Genomic DNA, 20,431 nt, shown 5'->3' with positions numbered 1-20,431 from the left:
GAAAGTGTTTTAAATGTGGATTAGAATCATCATAGGTCCCCTTTAAATATATAAAAAAATGTTTTTCCTCATTGCCAAAATGTAAAGATTGTGTTCTTGTCATTCACGTAAGCAACTAAATCTTCAAGGACAATGGTTATGTAGGTTTTGCATAAATAATGCAATTGTGCATGAGTTTGTATAAGAAAGGGTGACAACTGGAAAAAACAAACAAACAAGGGAACATGTTCAGTCAGGTTTTAAGACATCTTCAAAAATAACTATAACATGTGCTATGGCAAAGTTTCGTCTTAAGTCTGAACAAACATTTTTCTTGAAAGCTATTTCTTCATTGGAGGTTATGGATGTGGACTTTCCCGTCTGCCACAAGCACAAAATGTCTCACAAGCTACTGAGATGGGTTAAGATTAGTTTTCCGATCCTAATAAAAGGGACGGCGTGGCGCAGTGGAAGAGTGGCCGTGCGCAACCCGAGGGTCCCTGGTTCAATTCCCACCTAGTACCAACCTCGTCACGTCCGTTGTGTCCTGAGCAAGACACTTCACCCTTGCTCCTGATGGGTGCTGGTTGGCGCCTTGCATGGCAGCTCCCTCCATCAGTGTGTGAATGTGTGTGTGAATGGGTAAATGTGGAAGTAATGTCAAAGCGCTTTGACTACCTTGAAGGTAGAAAAGCGCTATACAAGTACAACCCATTTATCATTTAATAAACTCTATCACAAGATCCCAAATATGGCATTTAGTGGTGTTAAAGGAAGCATCTACAATTATTTGTTCATATAGTTATCGGCCAAGTTAGGTATCCCAACCAGTGTCTTCCTTTTCAAACATAAAAGCACCTTTCCCTGGAATAACTGTGACCCCATTAATTGAAAAATATAGATTTTAACCAAAGCACCACCTGCTGGATCAGAGATTAACATAAGTGTGGCAACAGCTGCTATTTGAACGTTGTAAAGAAATTTCCTGTGCAGCATAACCTTAGGCACAATAATTATGAAAAGACATGATGAGGGATGTTTTTTTTTTTTTAAACAGTCTAACTTGTAAATAAACGTAAATAAAAGTCTGCTTACAGTGGAGGCAATGGGGGGGGGTCCTCTTTTCCGTCCATAAACCCAGTAAAAACCATCCAAGAAGCGCAAACAATACTCCATTTACATTTTGTGACTTGAATATTAACCGAGTATTAGGAATATTGTTATTATAAGTGCTACCGTAGACAACCTATTTATAGCGGCACCTTGATCACCAACTTTAGTGCCAATGTTGACATCATTGACTGATCAGCTACTTTTTTGTTTCCCTAATCATCAAACTTTGTTGTAAATCATAAATAATTACTCTCACCTAGATAATTAGAAGGATGAGGGCGTATTTTGACAAGCTGGTACACTTTGACAGCCAATTTAGACCAGAATAGGGCGAGAACGACAAAAAGATACTTGGGTTTTTTCACCCCTCTTTTCTTCATGAGGACTATGACTCATTCTTCATTTAAATGGGAATATATGAACATCCCAACAGTCAGTAATAAGTGATGCTGAAAAGAAGTGGACGTTGTGATAATTTTGAAATTAATGCGCCACGTAGGCTCAATTTACCGGTCGATCTACGTTCCCATCCTCACCTCTCCCGTTCAAAGGCAAAACATAGTAACTCACTTCTAGCTGATTTTGAGAAAACCAATCTATCTTGATGCTGTCTTACAAAGATCTACAAAGTCATCAAACGTATAGATGTTTTCTTGAGCTTTCATTTTCTTGGCGATTGAGCCATGGATTGAATCTGCTCTCATGAACGTGTGCCCTTTCTCTAGATATTTTATCACAATCTCGGGTGGGCCCCATTCTGCGCTTGCACATTGGGCAAGAGCCGTGTACACCGTCTAGTTTTTATTTTGACCTCCACAGTTATCTGCCCAAAAGAGTATGCAAGGGGAAGAATCAAGAACAATACATTTAATGAAAGTGCTTGCAACGTCCTGGGCCAATCTTCCAAATATCCCCTCGTGCCATAATATCACATAATCAGGTTGACCGTCGGCCCCCATTCGTGCAAATGTCTCATTAAAGACAATAAGGCGACTGACAAAGAAGCTCCGATTGGTCCCTTGAGATACTAGGTTTTTCTGTTGTATCTACGCGGTTATGTGGTAGTTGCTAGGTCCTGCCATGCGCGTAACAGCTTACTTACGGAACAAATTACAATATCGCATATACTAATGTAAAGCATATCACCTAGGAACTCCAAAATTATTATCAGCTCAGTTTTGACCAAAATTGAGTTACTGGGTTTTGCCTTTGGACGGGAGACCTATGGTCAATAGCTTTGGGTTATGACCGAAAGGACAAGATCACGGGTACAAGCGGCCGAAATGAGTTTCCTCCGCCGGGTGGCGGGGCTCTCCCTTAGAGATAGGGTGAGAAGTTCTGCCATCCAGGGGGAGCTCAAAGTAACGTCCCTGCTCCTCCACATCGGGAGGAGCCAGATGAGGTGGTTCGGGCAACTGGTCAGGAAGGCACCCGAACGCCTCCCTACGGAGGTGTTTAGGCCATATCCAACTGGTAGGAGGCCAAGGGGAAGACCCAAGACATGTTGGGAAGACTATGTCTCCCGACTGGCCTGGGAACGCTTCGGGATCCCCCGGGAAGAGCTGGACCAAGTGGCTGGGGAGAGGGAAGTCTGGGCTTCCCTGCTTAGGCTGCTGCCCCCGCGACCCAACCTCTGATAAGGGGAAAAAGATGGATGGATGGACGTAGGCTTAAAATTAGCAAAATATGTTAATATTAAATATTATTATAAATGTGCCTGTTACTACATTACATATATACTTACATCATGTATATAAACCTTTATGGTGGTGTTTAGATGTTTTTGATGTGCTTTATAAAGCCAAAAAAGAGCAGTTCCCTAAGGCTCCACTGTAAACAAACTTATGATCACATTTATTTACTATTTCGAATGCATAAAAAAAAAAATGTCCTTCTTCATGTCTTACACAATGAATGTGAACGATAGGCAAAATTCCCCCCCAAACAGTGCAGTTCCCTTTTAAAAGGGGCTCTTTGCAACGAACAGCTCCCTAAGGCTCCACTGTAAACAAACTTATGATCACATTTATTTACTATTTCGAATGCATAAAAAAAAAAATGTCCTTCTTCATGTCTTACACAATGAATGTGAACGATAGGCAAAATTCCCCCCCAAACAGTGCAGTTCCCTTTTAAAAGGGGCTCTTTGCAACGAGCAGCTCCCTAAGGCTCCACTGTAAACAAACTTATGATCACATTCATTTACTATTTCGAATGCATGAAAAAAAAAAAGTCTGTCTTCATGTCTTACACAATGAATGTGAACGATAGGCAAAATGCCTCCCCAAAGAGTGCAGTTCCCTTTTAAAAGGGGCTCTTTGCAACTTTCTCACAGGTACATTTTTCAAACCAAAAATATAAGTAAACACTAGCTTATTTTACGATTAATGGTTAAGCAGAACATATCGTTTTTAAATGTTTATATTTTTCACAAATTGCTTGGCGGCCTAAGGAATTTATTTGGCTTGCAGGCTTGTCACTCATCCTGTCTCTTCAACACGTACAAGCAAGGAGCGCTTCTCCACAACAAAAGCAGTCCAAGGGAAGCAACTAACAATTTGCAATCATGATGTTGTTATGATACCTATCATTGAATGTATAGGCTAATGTTAGCGATTCAAATCGTTACATTAAGCATACAACAAACAAGGCTAGTGCGCATGCACGTGTTACATTAGGGCTGGGCGATATTGGCTTTTATTAATACCTCCATATTTTTATGCCATATCGCAATATTTTTCCTTAGCCTAGAATGAACATTTGATGCATATAATCACAGCAGTATGATGTGTCTATATTAAAATATTCTTCTTCATACTGCATTAATATATGCTACTTTTAAACTTTCATGCACAGAGGGAAATCACAACTAAGTCAATTGACCAAAACTGTATTTATTAAATACTCTTCATTCTCTCGCGGGTGACTTTTTAAATGAAAGAACAAATTAGTAGTGCTGCTACCTTTTTGTACTAACACTTCTGCTGCATACTTTGCATATTGCTGTTGTCTGGTGAATATCTACCCGCTTGAAGTCAAACCCCCGCCAGATGATGGACCCCCTGCTGTTTTTGGGGCATTAATTGTTCTTCCTCCATTTGTGATCAGTTTCACACCTTCTCTCTCTTGTAATGTCGCTCCGCTTCGCTCTGCTTGCGCCACCTGCCTCAGCTAACGTTAGCCATGCTGCTACCTCTCTGCTAGGCGAGAGCGTATGACGCTACACGCGCGACAGTATGTGACCGCATGTAAGAAGGCGGGCTTGTTTTACGTCTCTGTGAGAAGGCGAGACGAGAAGGAGTGAAAAACGCCTGTAGTGAAATGCCTTCAGCAAAAAGCAACTGCGTGAGAACGTATACTCGAATATTACGATATAATCATTTTCTATATCGCACAGAGACAAACCCGCGATATATCGTTTATATCGATATATCGCCCAGCCCTATGTTACATACATACGTATTGTACGTCACTACGTCCTAAAAGCTGTAAATGGCTGGGATATAATGCTTAACACTTTGTAAAGGTAGCGCTCTGCGCAACCCTGTAAAAGTTGCCTCTTTAAAAAAACAGTTACCATATGAGAAAATGTGACTTACTAAATGTGCACAATAGCAATTTCTATCCATCTGCATTAACCACCTAAGTAGTGCTGTGCAATATTTAGTAATAAATTAAAACATAAAAACGTCTATCGTACAATACAATTCTCTATTATTTATAGTGTAATTTTAATATCTGAGCTGCAGCTAATGTGGGTGCATTTTTACGTCGCTTGAAGTAACTTTACAGCAATAGCCAGCACATTATAGATGTCAACAATGTGGCAGTCTGCTACTATTGAAAGCACAATGGAAGCTAAACCAACAAAACTAAAAGAAGAATTAGTGCCAAAAAGAGGGACAAAGAAATCCTTTTTTTGGAATAAAAAAAACACACCTACCTTACAATTGTAATTTAAGTAACATGCCAACGATGTAAACACGTCTAAAATTTTGTATAACTTTAAGACAACATGAAGAACAGTACAGACACACGTGTTAACGTGCGACAAAGTGCTAACGTTGCCTCAAAACCACAGTGCGATGTAAAAAAAAAGTTAACACTTTTCTCATGATGGTCAAATAAGGCTATATAATTACAGCCAACGATGAGATCTCGTCCACAATTTTCTTTGTGTGGAAACTAACCTTTCAATGAATCCTGTTCAGCCCTCATAATGTCAATCAGGGAGTTCTCCAGAGAGTGCATGTTGAAACCATCAAAGGAGCGGGTTCTCTCCTGCTCGAAAAAAATGGGAAAAAAAACAATTAGCCTCCTTGCAGCTTTACATCGCCATCTGAGGCACCGACAGCAGCTCTGACAAATAAGCACCATGCAGATAGAAAACAGTGTCTTTGACCTCATACATACTTAATGATAGCAAACAAGATGCATTGTTACTAATGAGGGTCCGGACACCATCATCATGAATAAATACCCCAACACAGAAATCAAAATGTATGATTTTGAAATGGAATCCCATCCAGAAAGCTTCAAAGCACACAGACCCATCAGTATACTAGCACACAAGACCTCTAAAATGAGGGCAGTAGCAAGTCTGGGAAGAGACAAGCTCCTGCAACCTAAGGAATTACATATGACCGTGGCATATATCCAGCTTTGATCAATGGCTCATTTGTTGCATTTGACACACCAAAAAGATTAGCATTATACAACATACGGATCATATATTATCTGCAGGGACCATAGTGCACAAAACGTTGAACATACTGCAAATGAATGAAACTCCACCATTGCCTTCACCTGGAAAGGGTAGACACTATCACTGCGGCTCACTGTATCCTCCACCCAGCCCTTGTGATTGAAGCCAGAGCTATTTCGGGGAAACTTCTGGGAAGGAACCTTGGGACCAATTGAGAAGAAATTTAACATACATAAAAATGTGTTTAAGTAAATTATCACACTTGTACCTGATTGTTGGGGAATGACTTTTTCAGCGGGGAGATGGAGTTAAGGCCAGTCATTCCTCCCCCAACCCCACGACGGTACTCCCTAACTCCATGTGTGCCTCCCCAGCCTCCATATCCCCCAGGGCTCCAGGTAGTGGATGTGGGTGTGGAGGGGCTCTGGTAGCTTCCCCACGGTGAAGGGTGCTTGCTCTGGGCAGGTGTGAGGTGGGGCAACTGGGGGAAGGCTCCTGTGCGATGAGCGTGCGGAGGGAAGGAGGACTGAGGCGGGTGAGGGCTAGCTGGGGAGCGCCGGTGCTGCGGTGGCACTCCCTGGCCGTGGGGGTGATAGGACTGGGGGTGGGGCGTGGGAGGGTGGTGCTGGGCGACCGGTCCGATCTGTGGGGAGAAATTTCCTCCCGCGCTAAAGCCAGGCCCGGTGTGGTGGGAGAAGCTCTGAAACAGCAGAGGCGGTGCGTTGCCGTTGGTGCCGGCAGGGCCAAAGAATCCCCCAACGTCATCACCGACTACTGGGGAATGGGTGGATGGAACAGCAGGTGACCAGTTGTTGAAGCTGGTCAGGGAGGAGGAGGTGGATTGTGTGCAGCCTGTACCCATCCCCAGGGTGTCCTGGTAGTCGAAGCCACTAAGCACTGGAGACTCCATCCTTAGCTTCTCCTTCCCGCCACTGCTTTCCAAAGAACCTTTCTCCATCAAGCCGTCATCAGGCAGAGCTCCCTCAAGCTCCCCCAAGGTTGCGCCAGCCTCCTGTTGGCCCGGAGAGAGGGCCTGAGGCTGGACCTGGACCTGAGACTTCTCCTGCATCTCCTGGAGGTCTAGAGCCTTGGACTTGTCCGACTCCAGGATCTCATCTTGCATGTTACCGTGTTGGGCTACGGCGGGGAACAGCCAAGCACTGCCCCCATTGGTGGAGCAGGTGTTGATGAAGGAGGGGGGACTGGGGGGGTTGGCGGGGTGGTGGGGGTGCTGGGGTTGAAGGTGAGGAGGGATTCTTACAGGAAACACAGACTTGTTACCACTGCTGCTCTTCACCAGAACTCCAAACCCGTAATCCCCCATTTAGGACACCCAGTATATCTTTGCTTCACTTTTGGCTTGCACCGACTTCTTTATGCTGAAATAGAGAGAGAGAGAAATAGGTTGACACGTTGAAAACCGTGCCAGTGTTGCACCATGTCAGGAACGTTAATGCAAGAAATGCAAATAATTCTCTCGCCAAGCTAATGGAGGCGCAGTACGCCAGCAGGGGGGAAAACACCCTAGTGAAACAGCAAAAAGCTAACAGCCTGCTTTTGTTGTAAGCATTTCACCAATCTCGCGCACTTTGCAAATTATACGTCATTTCCATTGTGCGCAAGCAATTTGCATATCACAAGACAAGATTTAAGACAAGATTTTGTGGATGGTTTAGTCAGTGACCCTCCATTATTATTTTTTATAAATAGTAAACCAAGTTGTGGTAGTAGTTTAGTCAGTTGTTTAGTCGTGAATGTACACTGTATAGTGGTTAGGGTTTGGGTTGGACTGATTTGAGGGCAATACTCAATAATATTTCGGCCGCTTGTACCCGTGATCTTATCCTTTCGGTCATGACCCAAAGCTCATGACCAAACGTGAGGATCGGAACGTAGATCGACTGGTAAATTGAGAGCTTTGCTTTCCGGCTCAGCTCCTTCTTCACCACAACGGATCGGTACAACGTCAGCATTACTGAAGACGCCGCACCGATCTGCCTGTCGATCTCACGATTTACTCTTCCCCCACTCGTGAACAAGACTCCTAGGTACTTGAACTCCTCCACTTGGGGCAGGGTCTCCTCCCCAACCCGGAGATGGCACTCCACCCTTTTCCGGAAGCGAACCATGCACTCGGACTTGGAGGTGCTGATTCTCATTCCGGTCGCTTCACACTCGGCTGCGAACCGATCCAGTGAGAGCTGAAGATCCCGACCAGATGAAGCCATCAGGACCACATCTGCAGAAAGCAGAGACCTAATCCCACGGCCACCAAACCGGAAACCCTCAACGTCTTGACTGCGCCTAGAAATTCTGTCCATATAAGTTATGAACAGAATCGGTGACAAAGGGCAGCCTTGGCGGAGTCCAACCCTCACTGGAAACGTGTCCAACTTACTGCCGGCAATGCGGACCAAGCTCTGACACTGATCGTACAGGGAGCGGACCGCCACAATAAGACAGTCCGATACCCTATACTCTCTGAGCACTCTCCACAGGACTTCCAGATGGACACGGTCGTATGCCTTCTCCAAGTCCACAAAGCACATGTAGACTGGTCTGGCAAACTCCCATGCACCCTCAAGAACCCTGCCGAGAGTATAGAGCTGGTCCATAGTTCCACGACCAGGACGAAAACCATACTGTGGGTGGCGGCGCTCTCCCTTAGAGAGAGGGTAAGAAGCTCTGTCATCCGAGAGGAACTCAAAGTAAAGCCGCTGCTCCTCCACATCGAGAGGAGCCAGATGAGGTGGTTCGGGCATCTGGTCAGGATGCCACCTGAACGCCTCCCTAGGGAGGTGTTTAGGGCATGTCCAAACGGTAGGAGGCCACGGGGAAGACCCAGGACACGTTGGGAAGACTATGTCTCCCGGCTGGCCTGGGAACGCCTCGGGATCCCCCGGGGAGAGCTAGACGAAGTGGCTGGGGAGAGGGAAGTCCGGGCTTCCCTGCTTAGGTTGCTGCCCTCGCGACCCGACCTCGGATAAGCGGAAGAAGATGGATGGACGGATGGACTCAGTTATATTGTCCCGACTACAAATGAATAGATTTACATAGGTAGTTAATAAATTATTTTGACACCAAAAACATGTATTTGCGTCCATTGATTTGCAAAAATGTGCACCACACATTATTCAAATATATAGCTGGAAGCAATTTGCAAAAAGATTGCGCATTATACATTGGTATCGTGCCTACAACACTTGAGCATTTCACCAAACTCGCGCACTTTGCAAATTATACATCATTTCCATTGTGCGCAAGCAATTTGCATATAGCAAGACGAGATTTAAGACAAGATTTTGTGGATGGTTTAGTCAGTAACCCTACATTATTATTTTTTATAAATAGTAAACCAAGTTGTGGTAGTAGTTTAGTCAGTTGTTTAGTCCTGGATGTACACCGTATAGTGGTTAGGGTTAGGGTTGGACTGATTTGAGGGCAATACTCAAGTTATATTGTCCCAACTACAAATTAATAGATTTACTTAAGTCCGGGCTTCACGGCGGAAGAGGGGTTAGTGCATCTGCCTCGCAATACTAAGGTCCTGCCGTCCTGGGTTCAATCCTAGGCTCGGGATCTTTCTGTGTGGAGTTTGCATGTTCTCCCCGTGAATGTGCGGGTTCCCTCCGGGTAATCCGGCTTCCTCCCACTTCCAAAGACATGCAACTGGGGATAGATTGATTGGCAACACCAGATTGGCCCCTCGTGTGTGAATGTGAGTGTAAATGTTGTCTGTCTATCTGTGTTGGCCCTGCGATGAGGTTGCGACTTTTCCAGGGTGTACCCCGCCTTCCGCCCGATTGTAGCTGAGATAGGCGCCAGCGCCCCCTGCAACACCAGAAGGGAATAAGCGGTAGAAATGGATGGATGGATACTTAAGTCCATTTTCTACTGCTTATTCCCTTTTGCAGTTGCGGGGGGCGCTGGCGCCTATCTTAGCTACAATCGGGCGGAAGGCGCCGTACACCCTGGACAAGTCACCATCTCATCGCAGGGCCAACACAGGTAGACAGACAACATTCACACTCACATTCACACACTAGGGCCACTTTAGTGTTGCCAATCAACAAATCCCCAGGTGCCTGTCTTTGGAAGTGGGAGGAAGCCGGAACCCACGCAGTCACGGGGAGAACATGCAAACTCCACACAGAAAGATCCCGAGCCTGGGATTGAACCCAGGACTGCAGGACCTTCGTATTGTGAGGCAGACGCACCGTGCAGTATTTAATAAATTATTTTGACACCAAAAACATGTATTTGCGCCCATTGATTGGCAAAATGTGCACCACACATGATTTAAATATATAGCTGGAAGCAATTTGCAAACAGATTGCGCATTGTACAAATTGCTCACATTGGTATTGTGCCTACGAGACTTTGACGTCTGCAAAGGTCGTGGCGCAGCTAGCAGCGAGCTAACAGCGACTCCACCACCGTTCGTGTGTCTCTTTCATCATGGAGACAAGACAGTATATTTAAAAAAAAAAAAAAAAAAAAGACGCACTTGCCCCAGTTGGGGGGGGGGGGGGGGGGGCGGCCTGGACACCGAGTATTCCTCCTTCCTAAGCAATCACCTCCTCGGGCGTAAGCGTTTAAACATGCTGACGACGTCTCCGGGCTGTTTCCGAACCTTAGGAGTGCTTCCCTTCCCCGGAGCCGCTAAGCTAGCATACGGGACGCAGGAACGTTAGCATATTTTCGCCCAAGCAGCTGGCAAAGCATATTAAACGTCTTCGGGCGGAGAGGAAGGCAATATTCACCACAGCATTATATGGACGGCAGCCCGCTGGAAATTTCCAGAGAGGGGGTGACAAGTTGGAAATGGAGCTTGGCTCTTTAAACGACCTCGTATGTTCAATGTCACGTACCGCCGAGCCATCAAACGCAACCCAACCCCGACGCGCTGACAACCGCAGTTCGCCGGCGAGTGTGTTCGGCCTAGCTACCTTCAGTTCGGCGTCATGACCTTATCGTTTTGATGTCGCCATATTTCAGCGTTTTTCCCTTTTCTGCATTTCCCAGACGGCCGGTGTTAATGGTTTCTCTTCTTTCATCTAGATGACAGCTGAGCCAGTCGGCGGACACTTCCGACTATAAGCCCCGCCCCCAGTAGCAGCACGCCGCCAATGTGTGTTAGGATTTCCACTTAAGTCCCGCCCAGCCGTGCTTCCATCTTCCGTTTGATTGGATAATAAATGTGTAGCCGCGCCCATTATACGCCTTTATTCAATGAATGGCACATGTTCTCCTCCCAAATAAGGCTGCATTGAAATGAATGGGAGGAGTTGGTGGTGAACTGCAATGATATGTTTTTATTTTTTTCATTTAGCCTTTGTTTAACCAGGTAAAATCCCATTGAGATCAAAGATCTCTTTTCCCAGGGAGACCTGGCCAGGAGGGCAGCAGCAAGGTTACATAATCAATCAATCAATGTTTACTTATATAGCCCTAAATCACTAGTGTCTCAAAGGGCTGCACAAACCACTACGACATCCTCGGTAGGCCCACATAAGGGCAAGGAAAACTCACACCCAGTGGGACATCGGTGACAATAATGACCCAGTGGGACATCGGTGACAATAATGACCCAGTGGGACATCGCTGACAATGATGACTATGAGAACCTTGGAGAGGAGGAAAGCAATGGATGTCGAGCGGGTCTAACATGATACTGTGAAAGTTCAATCCATAATGGATCCAACACAGTCGCGAGAGTCCAGTTCAAAGCGGATCCAACACAGCAGCGAGAGTCCCGTTCACAGCGGAGCCAGCAGGAAACCATCCCAAGCGGAGGCGGATCAGCAGCGCAGAGATGTCCCCAGCCGATACACAGGCAAGCAGTACATGGCCACCGGATCGGACCGGACCCCCTCCACAAAGGAGAGTGGGACATACATTAAAAACAGTAGACAACACATAAAACATCACATTTACGACATTTAATCAATCAATCAATCAATGTTTACTTATATAGCCCTAAATCACTAGTGTCTCAAAGGGCTGCACGAACCACTACGACATCCTCAGTAGGCCCACATAAGGGCAAGGAAAAATTCACACCCAGTGGGACGTCGGTGACAATGATGACTATGAGAACCTTGGAGAGGAGGAAAGCAATGGATGTCGAGCGGGTCTAACATGATAATTTAAGGCCTACTGAAACCCACTACTACCAACCACGCAGTCTGATAATGTATACATCAATGATGAAATCTTAACATTGCAACACAAGTGTGTGATTGTGAGTGTGAATGTTGTCTGTCTATCTGTGTTGGCCCTACGATGAGGTGGCGACTTGTCCAGGGTGTACGCCGCCTTCCGCCCGATTGTAGCTGAGATAGGTGCCAGCGCCCCCCGCAATCCCAAAAGGGAATAAGCGGTAGAAAATGGATGGATGGATGGATAAACCCACTACTACCGACCACGCAGTCTGATAATGTACACATCAATGATGACATATTAACATTGCAACACATGCCAATACAGCTTTTTTAGTTTACTAAATTGCAATTTTAAATTTCCCGCAAGGTATCCTGTTGAAAACGTCGCGGAATGATGACACGCGTATGATGACGCGTGCGCGTGACGTCACCGGTGGTAGCGGACGTGTTCTCCCAGCACCGAACACGGCTAAAAGTCGTCTGTTTTTATCACATAATTACACAGTATTCTGGACTGCTGTGTTGCTGAATCTTTTGCAATTTGTTCAATTAATAATGGATACTACAAAGAAGAATGCCTTTGGTGGAAAGCGGTGTATTTCGAACACGGCCGGTGTTTCCTTGTTTGTTGTGAAGCTTTAATATGGAACAGAGCGGTCAAGCTAACATGTTTCTCTACCACATGTCAACCGGCAGGTTTCGGTGAGAAAATTGTGGTAATAAATTGGCTCTTACCGTAAACATGAGCGGAGCTTGTGTGGTTCTTCCTGCAGCAGCTGTCAAAGAGGCAGCTGCGACTTTCTTGGCTCCTCCATGGCTTCACTCAGAGACACTGGCGGTCACCACACCCCTCCGACTTTCAGGTATGACTTTATAATCTCACTAAAACACTAGTAACACAATAATTAGACACAGGATTTTCCAGAATTATCCTAGTAAATGTGTCTAATAACATTTGAATCGCTCCCACTGCCCTCGTCTTTTTTTTTTGTTTTTCTTCTTCTAGTCCTTCACACTCACTATCCTCATTCACAAATCTTTCATCCTCGCTCCAATTAATGGGGAAATTTTCGCTTTCTCTGTCAGAATCGCTCGCGCTTCTGGTGTCCATGATTGTAATCAATGTGCGGATGTGAGGAGACCTCACACCGGTGACGTCACACGCACATCGGTTTCTATTTCCGGTACAGGCAAGGCTTTTTTATTAGCGACCAAAAGTTGCAAACTTATTCGTCGATGTTCTCTACTAAATCCTTTCAGTAAAAATATGGCAATATGGCAAAATGATCAAGTATGACACATAGAATGGAGCTGCTATCCCCATTTAAATAAGAAAATCTCATTTCAGTAGGCCTTTAAATTCATATGTGCAGCTCTAATCATTGTTGATTTAGGTTCAACATTAGAGTTACAGGAAAAAAAGGGAGTTATTCGCTTTCATATCAACGTTATCATAATGATATTACGATATGATAAACGGGTCCAAAAACTATTTGATAAAGTGGTTATTAAATACTTTTTGGTCCCATTTGCTTTTAACAAAATAAATCAAGTATTGTGAGTGTATATTACCTTTCTTAGATTAGATTAGATTAGATAGTACTTTATTTATTCCGTCAGGAGAGTTCCTTCAGGAAAATTACAATTTTCAGCACAATCCCATTCAAGATCAGACAAACATTACAGGGACACAGAACAGGATCGCTGACGGGTCTGCCGGCTTCCAGCGCCCCTTACAAAAAAGATGACATACAGGTAAACAGGGGGGGGAGGGAGAAAAAAAATAGGAGATTAAATAAAAATAAAAAATCGGTCTTAGCCTAGACCCTGGAGTGGGGGTGCAGACAGAGGCCAAGGGAACAAAATAAAATAAAAATAAACAACAACTTTCTGTATTTGTATCTGAAGCAGCAATAGCTATCCTCCATGAAAACGTTCTTTGTATGATCGCATGAATTTTGTCTTAAAATCCAATTTAGAGAAGTATTTAATTTGGATACTGTATAAAATCCTCCATATTGTCAGAAACATTAATTTAATTCAATTTCATGCCAAGAATTTAAACAATATTTTTGCATCTGACAAAAAACACCCACAAACACTGGCTTACTCTAATAAAAATGCCATGTTTTTTTATAAATACAGTTAAAAAAAGAAAAGAAAGAAATGCTGGCTTCTGCTGGAGAGACCTGTGTCTGCTAGCTTGAGCGCCCCCACTTCTCCCAGTGTGGCGACTCAGAGTACTGCTGGGGCATTGAACTGAAAGTTGACAATATATCGCCCCCTACCTTGAGGCAGAAGTACTTGCTGCCTCAAGACCTGCCTTTTCCACGTGGCAACAAGCATACGCCCCCTCGCACGCACGCACACACTGTGTGTAGTCATGGAGGCACCGCCTTTGTCTGCCTCACTTCTTATCTGCTGCATTGTTTTGATCAGGAGACATGGAATTTCCCTGATTTTGACCATGAAAATTATCAAAATATACAGGAACCACACCAAAATCACATAGAAAGCATAAACCAAAATAGAAATATTAAAACTTATTTTATTTTATTACTTTGTTTTGGAACATTTAAGTTAAAGCACCTGGTGGCAAGTGAGGCACTGCCTCCTCTGACAAAACAAAGCCAGCATCTCATGTGACAATTTCCCATTTGTTGGGAATTAACGGCAAAATAGTTATTAACACACACTCAAGTGTGCATTTTGCAGTTCAACAGACCAGTTGCCTCTGCATTGAAACGATTATCAAAGTTGAAGTACCAATGATTGTCACACACACACTAGGTGTGGTGAAATTATCCTCTGCATTTGACCCATGTTCACCCCCTGGGAGGTGAGGGGAGCAGTGAGCAGCAGCGCTGGCCACGCTCGGGACTTATTTGGTGATTTAACCCCCAAATCCAACCCTTGATGCTGAGTGCCAAGCAGGGAAGCAATGGGCTCCATTTTTGTAGTCTTTGGTATGACTCGGCCGTGTGACGTCTGGGTAGCATCGTGGCATGTGTTTGCGTTCTCGTGGTGCAGCGGAGATGGAACACAGCGTTAAGGTAGGAATGATGATATATTCCTAACTACAAAAACAAACTAATAACAGAAATACTGGCACATAGGTACTAGAGACAAAACAAACAGAACTAGCGTGGAAGCTAGAATGAACAGAAAGCTCTAGTATGTAAACTAGGGAAAAGTAAACAAACAAAATAGCATGGAAGCTAATGGGTGAAACAAGATAGTTACCACAATGCGGGAAGAGCGATGTCACTTGTTGCGTGTAGCAAACTATAGTCCGAGAACGAATGACAAACAAGGGCGGTCTTAAATAAGGAGATAATTAATCAAATCAGGTGCGTGACGACAAACAAGAAACAGGTTACACTAAATGAGTAACCATGACAACATAAACCAAACAGGAAGTGCCACCGGGAACCAAAAACGACGAACACAACACAGGATGATAACAAAACAGAAACAAAAGCAGAATATGACATGGTCCAAGACGTGGACCATGACAGGCCGGGTTTGAACTCACAGCCTTCCAGTCTCAGGGCGTATACTTAAACCGCTAGGCCACTGATCAGGAACAATAAATTCACCACTAGGTGTGGTGAAATTATTCTCTGCGTTTGACCCAACCCTTTGTTCCACCCCTTAGGAGGGGAGGAGTGAGCAGCAGCGGCGGCCGGGCTCGGGGATCATTTATGGTGATTTAACCCCCAATTCCAACCCTTGATGCTGAGTGCCAAGTGGGGAGGTAATGGATCGCATTTTTATAGTCTTTGGAATGACTCGGCTGGTTTTTGAACTCACGACCTACCGATCTCAGGGCGGACACTCTAACCACAAGGCCACTGAGCAGGTGGCCTTATCATAGTAATCAAGTAAATAAATATGATCAAAACAATAAAGATCTCCTGAGCCATTTTTTTGGCATAATAAGCATGAATAAGTAAGTAAGTACCAATGATTGTCACACACACACTAGTTGTGGCGAAATTATTCTTTGCATTTGACCCATCACCCTTGATCACCCCCTGGGAGGTGAGGGGAGCAGTAGGCAGCAGCAGTATCTGCGCTCGGGAATCATTTTTGGTGATTTAAGCCCCAATTCCAACCCTTGATGCTGAGTGCCAAGCTGGGAGGTAATGGGTCCCGTTTGTATAGTCTTTGGTATGACTCGGCCGGGGTTTGAACTCATAACCTACCAATCTCAGGGCGGACACTGAGTTACATGATCCGCGGCGCGCACCACAGTTCCCCTTCAACAACAACAAACCTACTACTCACGGACACGGCATACTTTGTGGGCGACAACAACGATTACTTTGGGACAAATTATGATGCAGAACCTCATATTTTTTTCAGCCTAAATATAAAGAGAATGAGTTACATTTTTTAGAAGCTGTGTGCTAAACACATTAAGCTTTAGTGGAACACTATAGCACCACGCAGTGCTGAAAAAGAAATACAGACGACGAACATAATAAATCAAACACTGTACAATATCTGCTCTCACTGGGATGCCGACTGTTGGGATGTTGTTATCTTTCCATTTAGATTAAGAATTTATCGTAATCTTCACAAAGGGTTAAAAAAAAGTGCCGCAACAATCGATCCTTTTGTGTCTTTTTCGCCATATCTGGGTCTAAGTTGGATGTCGAAGTTGACGTAATTGTCGGTTTATGGCCAAAACCTTCTACTATCCAGTGAGAGGCATGATTTTTAATTCAGAATCGACTTTCTCCGATTTAGAAGTGTTGCACCACCAGCAGCAGAACACCAGCCGGCACAGTCAGTCTGTGTCTGTGCACTAAATTAATCCATCCATCCATCCATTTCTACCGATTGTCCCTTTTGGAGTCGCGGGGGGTGCTGGAGCCTATCTCAGCTGCATTCAGGCGGAAGGCAGGGTACACCCTGGACAAGTCGCCGCCTTATCGCAGGGCCAACACAGATAGACAGACAACATTCACACTCACCTTCACACACTAGGGCCAATTTTTAGTGTTGCCAATCAACCTGTCCCCAGGTGCATGTCTCTGGGGGTGGGAGGAAGCTGGAGTACCCGGAGGGAACCCACGCAGTCACGGGGAGGACATGCAAACTCCGCACAGAAAGATCCCGAGCCCGGGATTGAACCCCAGACTACTCAGGACCTTTGTATTGTGAAGCACAAGCACTAACCCCTGTTCCACCGTGCTGCCCCTGAATTAATCCAATTCCTCAAATAGTTAACGTATTTCCTTCAATTGCCGCCGGGGAGCTAATTAATTTAAAACCTCTTCTCACTCCTGCGCTTATCAAAGGCATGCGGTAAAAGTAAGCATGCGCTAATAATATTTTAAAACCTCTTCTCATTACGGCACTTACCAAAGGTATGCCGTAAAAATTTGAGTGTGATGTAAGCTTGGACCTTAAATCCTACTGAATAGCTCTTAATCTTCTTCCCTTTATGCGATTTCAAATTACCGGTATTGAAATCAGCCTCCTCCATTTTGAAAATGATGACAGGGGAAGTGTCACTCGTGACGTCACAAGTTTGACCAGGCAGTAATACTAAGCGTGCGCTAATTATTTTGGGAAGCGAGTTTGACCCGGCAGTAATTCAAGGCCGGCACATACTATATGCCCTGCGGCAATTCAAGGAAATACGGTAGTCTCTAGATAAACATCCTACAATCCATAGAAACACCTTAATCCGATCGTGTTCGGTTTTTGTGAAGTCGGAAAAACACACCTGGATTATGTGACTAAAAACCAGATCTCTCGACCGCCAGAGGGGACCCTTCGTATCGAGCATGCACCAGTCTCAACACGCGGGATACAACCCGGAAGCAGATACCATTTAATAAAATACAAGCAACAGTTGTAATGAAGAGGAGACTGTTTATTTAAGTACCAATAATTTTCACATGCCAACTCGGTGTGGGGAAATTATTCTCTGCATTTGACCCATCAATTTTTATCACCCCCTAGGAGGTGAGGGGAGCAGTTAGCAGCAGTTGTGGCCGCTCCCGGGAATCATTTTGATGATTTAACCAATTCCAACCCTTGATACTGACTGCCAAGCAGGGAGGTAATGGGTCCCACTTTTATAGTCTTTGGTATGACTTGGCCGGGGTTTGAACTCCCAACCTACCGATCTCAGCTCGGACACTCTAACCCAGTGGTCCTTAACCTTGTTGGAGGTACCGAACCCCACCAGTTTCATATGTGCATTCACCGAACCCTCCTTTTTTTTCAAATTCAAGACAAAGTTATATATTTTTGGTAAAACTTTAGTATGGGGAACATATTCTAAGTATTATCATCAGCCGTTGTCAGTCCACTGCTGGACGAAAGCCTCAGCATGTTTCTGCCATTTGCCGTACTTTTCATGCTGGTTATTAGCCTACACCTTGCACGCTGGCTTGGTGCGAGTTGGAAGGGGTATTTTATATCAGAGATCCTTCTCCTAGACTAATTGCCTTACTGGTCTGTTGAACTTAGTCTGTCCTGTTTGTTGTCCGCGCCCCATTTACCCAGGGACCCGCTTAGCTTTATGGCGCTGACCGCCCGCCAGTCAAAAGAGAAGGTGCAAACGGTTCTTTGTGTGCATTTTATAGACGTTAGTTGGGACTCACTAACCCCATACACAACCTCCCATCTCAAGCCTGGATGTAGTTTAACGTCATACCCAGGACACATTCTAAGTAACAAAAACTTAATTTAGAGTTTTTTGGACACTCTGGGAACATATTCTAAGTAACAAAGACTTAATTTAGAGTTATTTGATTAGGGTTCGGGTTAGGGTTATAATAAGCCCATGCCGAATAATGCATTAATAAGTACTTAATAATGACTAGTTAAGAGCCAATATGTTACTAATTTGCATGTTAATAAGCAACTAATTGATGGTGAATATGTGTTCCCCATACTAAAGTGTTACCATGTTTTTTTTACTGGTGCGCAAAAAGAACCGTGCATGAACATCACCTTGTTCAAACAACAAAACCAACACAGTGCATCACCACAAATTACACACCTGCAAATCAGTACGACTTCTGCTGTTGCGTATCTGCAATAGGCCGATAGGGAGAAGCGTTTATTTACACGATGAGTCGGGTGTGGTTTGACCTCCGCTGAACCCCTGAGCCCGACTCACCGAACCCCTAGAGTTCGATCAAACGCAGGTTAAGAACCCCTGCTCTAACCACAAGGCCACTGATTTGCTTTACAAAGTAAAAGAACACAACAATTTAAAGTGCATCGATTAGTGACTGGAGAAACAGATTTATTTAAGAAGGTAGCAAAGGAAATCTAGAATGCCGGCTTAAGTCGGACTACCGAACGAAATACGAATGAGATCAAAGAGAACGACGCAGGTATATTAAAGGCAAATCTTAAAGCGTACAAGGACCTCTCACACTGCATTAGTGCGCCCCAAAGGGAGTAACCATAACTCTGTATTCTATACAACTGGCTAGATACTCCAAACCAGGGGCGCTCACACTTTTTCTGCAGGCGAGCTACTTTTCAATTGACCAAGTCGAGGAGATCTACCTCATTCCTATTTATAATTTATATTTATTTATTTATGAAAGAGACATTTTTGTTAACAAGTTAATGGTGTTTAATGATAATACAAGCATGTTTAACACACATAGATTCCTTTCTTTCATGAAGACAAGAATATAAGTTGGTTTATTTGATTCTGATGACTTGCATTGATTGGAATTAGACAGTGGTCCTGATAACGTCCGCATTTTCAAATGGAGGAAAAAAAAAGTCCTCCTTTCTGTCCAATACCACATGAAAGTGGTTGGATTTGGCATCTCATTTGTCCAACTTGCATACTCGTTTTTAAACACTTTGTTATGAGAGTAGCATATGTGTGTGGCCCTTTAATGTCTGGCAGCAGGTGAGTGACGTCAGTGACTGTGCGGGTGGGCAAGCAAGTGAGAAAGCGGTCGCTGAGGGTGGGGGAGAAATACATTGGCATCAAACTCCGTAGCTTGCTAGCTTGTGCACGCTAGCTTTCTGAGACTCTTATTTTGTTAGCACAGGCAGGATGAAACAGGTCTTTTATGGTGAAGACAGGAACTGTGCTGTCGGTCTTTAGAGTTTTGACAGTAGGTACGGAGTCTCTAGAAATAAAATGTGTTTCTCTGCGTCCGCCCTGTTAGTGATTTTTTTCTTAAATATGAGCTCGCAGCAGCCAGCGTCATCTCACAAGATCCTCGGGTGCCGAGAATGTCAAACAACTGACGAAAGTGAAGTCTTGGTATGATTGATGATTGCTCATTTTTATGTCTATTTTTTAATGCCTGGCTTGAGATCGACTGACACACCCTCCGAGATCGACCAGTCGATCGCGATCGACATAATGGGCACCCCTGCTCCAGACCAATAGCAACCTTCATCTGGAACAGTATCGACCGCGGCAAAAACGTTTTCATCCTTCGGATTTAAAACTCCTTCCATCAAT

At 44.5% G+C, this 20,431-nt stretch overlaps 1 protein-coding gene across 3 annotated transcripts in view; it reads right to left on the bottom strand.

Annotated features, from left to right (window-relative positions):
- Positions 1-10,899, bottom strand: part of LOC133553558 (cytoplasmic polyadenylation element-binding protein 4-like) — a 30,046-nt gene extending 19,147 nt beyond the window's left edge. For 2 of the 3 annotated variants that reach the window (XM_061901897.1, XM_061901899.1), the window contains exons 1-4: positions 10,747-10,899; positions 6,066-7,176; positions 5,899-5,997; positions 5,283-5,373 (exon numbers count right to left, since the gene is read on the bottom strand). In XM_061901897.1, coding sequence (XP_061757881.1) covers positions 5,283-5,373; positions 5,899-5,997; positions 6,066-7,121 — 1,246 coding nt within the window. In that variant the 5' untranslated portion in view covers positions 7,122-7,176; positions 10,747-10,899. Of the gene's footprint in view, positions 1-5,282; positions 5,374-5,898; positions 5,998-6,065; positions 7,177-10,346; positions 10,571-10,746 lie in introns of those variants that run through there. The other variant, XM_061901898.1, reaches the window with a different exon arrangement.
- Between the last annotated feature and the right edge of the window lie 9,532 nt (positions 10,900-20,431).

The sequence above is a fragment of the Nerophis ophidion genome, linkage group LG05, assembly GCF_033978795.1.
Source record: "Nerophis ophidion isolate RoL-2023_Sa linkage group LG05, RoL_Noph_v1.0, whole genome shotgun sequence".
Lineage (NCBI taxonomy): Eukaryota > Metazoa > Chordata > Actinopteri > Syngnathiformes > Syngnathidae > Nerophis > Nerophis ophidion.
Note: the sequence above shows the minus strand (reverse complement) of the source record. Positions and strands in the feature narration are given on the sequence as shown.